The sequence below is a fragment of the Panthera uncia genome, chromosome X, assembly GCF_023721935.1.
Source record: "Panthera uncia isolate 11264 chromosome X, Puncia_PCG_1.0, whole genome shotgun sequence".
NCBI classification, from domain to species: Eukaryota; Metazoa; Chordata; class Mammalia; order Carnivora; family Felidae; genus Panthera; species Panthera uncia.
This window is the reverse complement of record NC_064817.1, coordinates 79470188-79477418: the sequence shown is the minus strand read 5'-3', so window position 1 is coordinate 79477418 and position 7231 is coordinate 79470188. Positions and strand designations below refer to the sequence as shown.

The 7231-nt window shown below is 41.2% G+C and overlaps 1 protein-coding gene across 1 annotated transcript; it reads right to left on the bottom strand.

Moving 5' to 3' along the window:
- Positions 1-788: 788 nt before the first annotated feature.
- On the bottom strand, positions 789-2370 carry BEX4 (brain expressed X-linked 4). Its single transcript, XM_049644122.1, has 2 exons — positions 2228-2370; positions 789-1385 (listed from the first exon to the last, which is right to left on the bottom strand). The coding sequence occupies exon 2, from the start codon at positions 1378-1380 to the stop codon at positions 1024-1026; it is 357 nt and encodes a 118-aa protein (XP_049500079.1). The 5' UTR covers positions 1381-1385; positions 2228-2370; the 3' UTR covers positions 789-1023.
- Between the last annotated feature and the right edge of the window lie 4861 nt (positions 2371-7231).

Here is a 7231-nt window from a genome sequence, read left to right as displayed (position 1 = left end):
TGTGTGTGTGTGTGTGTACATATATATATATATATATGGCCTCAGTGTACATTAGATTTACGAGGAAAGTGTGTTAAAAAAATGAAGATTCTGGGGGCGCCTGGGTGGCTCAGTCAATTAAGTGTCAGATTCTTGATTTTGGCTCAGGTCAAGATCTCATGGTTTGTGAGATCTAGCCCTGCATCAAGCTCAGCACTGACAGCATGGAACCTGCTTAAGATTCTCTTTCTCCCTCTCTGCCCTCCCCTGCTCACACACTTACATGGTCTCTCTCTCAAAATAAATAAAACTCAAAAACAAATGGAGATTGTGGCATGCCCACCTGTGAGTCTGGAGAATAGCAGCCAGATGTTCTACATTAAAAAGCTTAAAAATCTCCCCTGGGATGCCTGGGTGGCTCAGTCGGTTGAGCATCCAACTTCGGCTCAGGTCACATGATCTCAGTTTGTGAGTTCCAGCCCCGCATTGGGCTTTGGATCTTCTGTCCCCCTCTCTCTCTGCCCCTCCCCCACTCTCTCTCCTTCTCAAAAATAAATAAATAAATAAATAAATAAATAAATAAAATATTAAAAAAGTGCTCCCCTCCCCAGGTGTTTTTATGCAGGTGGTGGACTCACTCTGAAAAACAGTAGGGCATACATTCTTAAAATAATATCAGATGTTATGAATATGGTCCTTCCTTACTCATTGGATGGTAACAACAACAACAAAAAGTCAAAGACAGTTGTGGTTTTGAGTCTAGGCAGCTAGGTGAGGACAGATAGTAGCAAAAAATAAAGACGAGGGTGAAAAAGGAAGATTGCTTTTTAAACTGATTTATTCATTCATATTATGAAAAGAATAGTGTTTCTTAAACCTGGGTGAAACTGCCCTACTGGACAGAAAGTTTTACACTGAGACAAAACAATATTTAATTACAAACTGCTAAGTGGAAACCAACAGGTTTACCTAAAAAGTAAATCACAAAACTACAAGCTTGTAGAGCAGAGGCCACATTATTAGCCGCAGGGAAAACCTTAGAACTCAAGGTATAAGGCAAAAGTCATAATGATTTTCAGGTTCAGGAGTTTGGAAGTGCTTATGATGCCTCACTTGCTGGTCCTTAGTTTTTCTCCTGATTTCCATCATCTGCCCTATGAACTTTTCCACATCATCTCCCACTTCATTATGATCAATATGCCTGTTGGGTATGGCCCATCGAAAATTAGGGACAAGTCGTCTCATTCGCCCCAGCCTGACATTTCGTCCATGCTTCTGGCCTTCACCTCCTCTCGAATTGTGCGCTTCCTCACCATTCTGTAGAAGGCCTTGTTCTCCATTTTCCTGCTGGGCATTTTCCATGTTGAGATTTTTCACCGTTTGTTTCTCTTTGGACGCCATTGCTCCTAGGAGATAAGAGACCAGAAAAAGGACTATTTTCTTGGGATGAGCAGCACCGAGGACAGAGGCCCTTACTATTCCTGTTCCAAAATTCAGAGCCTTGGATACCAAAGGCTTTTTAAAATTTTACTTTCCCACCATAGAGGCTCCCTACGGCTTTGGGGCAGGTCCCCAGTCTGAGCCTTACCCCCTCCCGGTCGCTCCTCTCCCAAAGCCCACCATTCTCCCAGCCGATCCGTCTCCACGCCTCTGCAGGCACCAAGATGGAGAGGGGCTGATTGGTGGGAGGAATTTGGAGTCTCAGGGCTTTCCACACGTTACCCCCACCCGCCTCCCCACTGTCCCCCGCAACGACCTGGGCCTATCCTTGCAGTCTCCTCCTCCCGATTCTCGCCCCCAGTGAGCCGCCAGGACACCTACACCCACACACCTGCAGAGGGCAGGGGTGGGGGAGCGGGGACTGCTGCAACTCAGTGCTCGGCGCCAACCCGACGCCACCCAGCCTCTCCTGGGCTCCCCGAGACCCCACGGCCGTCCCACCCCTACCCCCACTCCCACCCCCGGACGTCCCATCCCCCGCGCTGACTACCATTTTCTACACCAAGAAGGACGGGGGCGGGGCCTGAGTGCGAGAGGCAGGTGTTTGAGAAGGGTCATCGCCTCATGGCGGTCCAACCCTCCGCCCTACCATTTTCTGCGGCCAAATGCGGGCCACAGCTTGGCGTGAGGGCTGTGGTTCTTTCCCAGTTCCGCCCCCGGGCAGCTGGGACCCGAGGAGGCCTCCGCGGGCCGCGTGGGCTCTCGCACACCGGCCCAGGGGACTCTCCCCGTCCTCCGGGTCCCTTACCTGCTCCCCCTCCAACTCCTACTCTTTGGGGATTCCCCTGGCCCCCACGCTCTCAGGGCCACGAAGAGCAGGTACCGAGAAGGGAGAGAGCGCCGGCCCAGTTTGACGCTAGAGCTAGGCGCTCGAGTCACCATTGGTGGGTCATGTGAGGCCTTCGTCACCGCGAGCGGCACCGCCCCCATCCCGTGCCCGCTGCTTCCCGCGAGGTGGTGCAGAACTGGTTGGCCTGCGCACCTCCTCTCTGCTGCATCGTCCTTCTGAGCAGCACCAGGCTGGGCTCTGTGACTCTCCCCTCTTTGTGTATTCCTTGGCTTTTCTCTGCCTGCCGGGGAAGGGCAGTATCTTCTTAGGGGCCTGTTGGCCATTTCCTGTCCTCCTCTGGGAACTTGCTTCTTCCTCTCCTTTGCTCCCAGGATACATCCCTCCAAGAACATCTATGAGCAAGATGTCGCACCTACCCTGCTCCCAGCCTGTGGTCCTCCTTGCTACCAATGCCCACCATTTTCTCTATACCAAAATGTTGGGGGTGGGGGTCAGGAAAGGAAATGTTATTTTTTCTAATTTTTCTTAATACTCTTTTGCTCCCTTTTCGACTAGAATGTCATTCTCTTTATAGTTTACCTTAACTTTATTCTAACTTTTGTTATGAAAAAATTTAAAACATATGCAAAAATAAAATAGTAGAATGAAAGCCACTGTACTCATCACATAGCTCCAACGGTTAACTCATTGCCAATGTTACTTCATGTGTATCCTTACCCACTTCCTACTCTTAGAAATTATTTTTGAAGCAAATGTCGGTCATAATATCATTTTGTGCATAAGTATTTCAAAGTACATGTCTATAAGGACTCTCATATGTATTTACGTATTTATATAATTTATGTATAACATATCATATGTATATTTATACCACAATACCATTTTCCCACCTAACAATGAATAATTCCTGAATACTGTTTTATGTCCAATCCGTGTTCAAGTTTTCAATCCTGTTATAGTTTTTTAACAGTTTGTTTGGACTAGGGTCCAAATAAGACTGAATGCTGCTTTCGAGATACTCTTTTTGTCTTTGGCTTTGACAGTTTGACTATATTGTGTCTTGGTAAGTGTATTCTGTAAGTGCATCTCTGATATTGAACCTTTTAATTGAATTTTTAATTTCAGCTACTGTAATTTTCAGCTCCAGAATTTTTGTTGGTTCCTTTTAATAATTTCTTCCTGTTTATTCATGTTCCCCATTTGACAAGACATTAATTTCCTGGTTTATTGTAGTTCTTTTTCTGTGGTTTCCTTTAGCTCTTTGAGCATATTAAATTCAGTTGACTTAAAGCCTTTCCCTAGTAAGTCCGGCTTCCTCAGAGTCAGTTTTTACTAATTTCATTTTTGTTGTGAATAAGCCATACTTTCTTTGCACATTTCATATTTTTCTGTTGTTGCTGAAACTCGACATTTTGAATAGTATAGTATGGCACCTCTGGAAATCATATTCTCCCTCAGGATTTGTTGTTGTTGGCTGTTGTGGATTGTTGTTTGTTTGTTTAGTGACTTTTCTAAATTGATTTTGTAAAGTCTGTATTCTTTATCATGTCTGCCACTGAAACCTGTGTTGCCTTAACTTAGTGATCAGCTGGTATTTTGACAGTTACTTTAAATACCTGGAGCCAGTAAAAGAAAAAAAGAAGAAACACTCCCAGTATTTGCAGATTGGTCTGTGCTGGTGAACTCGTTCACTGCCTAGCCAGACCATTTTCAACTCTGTATTAATTTTCACTTTCTTCTTGCACAGAGTATGAAGGCTAGCTGGAGGTGAAAGGCCTCCTCAGGTCTTTGAAACAGTTGCATCCCATCCTGGGCATATGTGTGGTCTTCTCAGTCTCCCTGTATATTGGGGAACTTTTAAAAGCCCTTATTTTCCCATGTATTTCCTTTCCTAGCCTCTTCCTCCCAGTTTTCTCATTCTATTTATTTTTTGACCTTGGTACTGTCCTTTACCCCAGGCTGCTGTGTCTAATACCCAAGCCTTTAAATGCTTTTGACAAAAGCCACTCTACTCCTGGGAAGGCTCTGAGGCAAAATAAAGGGAAACCTTGGTGTCTTCTGTGAGGAGGACCAGCGAGATGGTCAAGACCCACAGACACAATTGAATAAGGTCCATAATGTTCCTTCTGGTACTAGCAAACTTCACTAGCTGATCTGGAGTATTGGGGATGATAGTCTGGCAATTTAAAATGTCATGGCACTCTCTTACTACAATGCAGGAGCTTTTATCTTAAACTAGTTTTCCCCTGGTTGTTTTAAGTTTTTATTAGATTCCAGACTCCTGCAAAAGTTGATACTGACCATTTTTGGCATGAAATCTTTGAGTTCCCTACTCTACCATTTTTGGTGATGTCTTTATATTTTTCAGTTCTCTACAACATAATGGCAGCATACAATTGTTTTTAAAAACTACCCTCTTTAAAAGAACAGTACAATATTATGCTTGCTTCTTCTCACAAATTTTAAAATAGAGTACTTGATTAATTATACTGTTTGGTACTTTGCCACAGATAATATTTGATGTGTTTGACATGATTTTAAAACATTTTTTTGTTTAGTTGTTCTCTGGCATGTAGCTGTGGAAACTTCATATTTCTAAATATGTTGAAAAGTTATATACAAGTTTAAAAATGATAGGTGAACATCAAAACATAAGTTTTGTTATCATTGTGAGTAGTAACTATTTGGGTATTGTTTGAGTGCTTCTAAAACAATAAATAATGCAATTGAAAAAATCATGTTTGTTTAAAATAAGTTTTCTTAAGTTTAAAAGGTTACTAGTAAACTTTTTTTTCCCTTTTACCTCATGCTTTTACCATGTCTGCCAAGAGGAAACATTTCCTCCTTTAAGTCTCTTAAAAATAACCAGGAAAAAAATCAGTGAAAAAGTTGGTATATATCTTTCAACATTCTTCCCTCTCCCCTAACAGACAAGGCACGGGCTATAAGACAAACAACCTAAACTTGAGTCCACAACTCTGCCACTGTTTCTGTGTATCTAAACAAGTCATTTAACTTCTCCAAAGTCTACTTTACCAGATTTAACCAAATTGACTAAATTTAACAGAGTTTGAATAGATTGCATGGGATAATGTACATAAATATGCTTGTAAACTATAAGGCATATTCACATATGTTACTATTAATAACTATCATCTTCCTGAAACACGCACACATGCACACACAATGAGGTGGGTCTGTTAGCCAGGAGCCAAAAGATTTGGCAACTTGGGCAAAAATGACAAGGTGGAAAATAGTAATGTAATCCATGAACTAAGAAGCATGGAAATATTTATTAACAGAGAAATATTATTAATAAGAAAATAAAGAATTATGGTGCATTTCCATAATAAGAACACTATGCACAATTAAAATGAATGACCTACATATCCATATAGCAATGAGTGAAAGTCTTAAACATGATAAACCTGAGAGAAACAGGTTGAAAACACAATTATTTGCCAATGTGTTTGACAGTGTAAAAACTGTCAAAATGTTTACATGTCTAAAAGTAATTCTATATACATTTTAATATTTTTATATTTTATATGATATACTTTAATTTATATTTTCAAAAATATTTTACATACTTAAATTATGTATATACATATATAGGCAAAGTGTAGAAACATATGTGTAAAGATATATACCAACTTAAGAGCGTGGTTACCTCTGGGGAGAGAATGGGGTAAATGGAGATGGAGGCTAACTCAGCTATATTAAAATCATGTGATTGTTTAAAAATTCAATGTAATAGTCTTCATATATTTCAGAGCATGAGGTAACTGTATTTTTATTATTTTTTAATATTTATTAATTTTTGAAAGAGACACAGAAGGTGAGTGGGGGAAGGGCAGAGAGATTGGGAGACACAGAATCAGAAGCAGGCTCCAGGCTCTAAGCTGTCAACACAGAGCCCGACGCGGGGCTCGAACCCACGAACCGTGAGAACATGACCTGAGCTGAAGTTGGACCTTTAACTGACTGATCCACACAGGCGCCCCTGTAACTATATTTTTAAAGACAAAAATTAAAGCCAAGACTTACTTTTAGGCGAAAAATAAGTTTTGGATCAATACACATCATGTGTTTCGACTAAACAGATTCATAAATACATGTGTTTCACTATATGCATATAAAAAAACTTTTAAATCTACAAACTAACTTGTTTCACGTTCTATATCATTTTGATGATCTATTGCTATGTATCAAACAAGACACCAAATTAGTAGCTTAAAACAATATATTACTTTTGTTAGAGTTATAATCATCACCACCATCATTTCTTTTTTTTCGTGAATATTTTATTTTATTTTTTTCTTCAATATATGAAGTTTATTGTCAAATTGGTTTCCATACAACACCCAGTGCTCATCCCAAAAGGTGCCCTCCTCAATACCCATCACCCACCCTCCCCTCCCTCCCACCCCCCATCAACCCTCAGTTTGTTCTCAGTTTTTAAGAGTCTCTTATGCTTTGGCTCTATCCCACTCTAACCTCTTTTTTTTTCCTTCCCCTTCCCCATGGGTTTCTGTTAAGTTTCTAAGGATCCACATAAGAGTGAAACCATATGGTATCTGTCTTTCTGTGTGTGGCTTATTTCACTTAGCATCACACTCTCCAGTTCCATCCACGTTGCTACAAAAGGCCATATTTCATTCTTTCTCATCGCCACGTAGTACTCCATTGTGTATCTAAACCACAATTTCTTTATCCATTATCAGTTGATGGACATTTAGGCTCTTTCCATAATTTGGCTATTGTTGAGAGTGCTGCAATAAACATTGGGGTACAAGTGCCCCTATGCATCAGTACTCCTGTATCCCTTGGGTAAATTCCTAGCAGTGCTATTGCTGGCTCATAGGGTAGGTCTATTTTTAATTTTCTGAGGAACATCCACACTGTTTTCCAGAGTGGCTGCACCAATTTGCATTCCCACCAACAGTGCAAGAGGGTTCCCGT

Excerpts from the sequence above, each read along its gene's own strand:
- BEX4 (XM_049644122.1), bottom strand. The coding sequence starts at position 1,380 with ATGGCGTCCAAAGAGAAACAAACGGTGAAAAATCTCAACATGGAAAAT.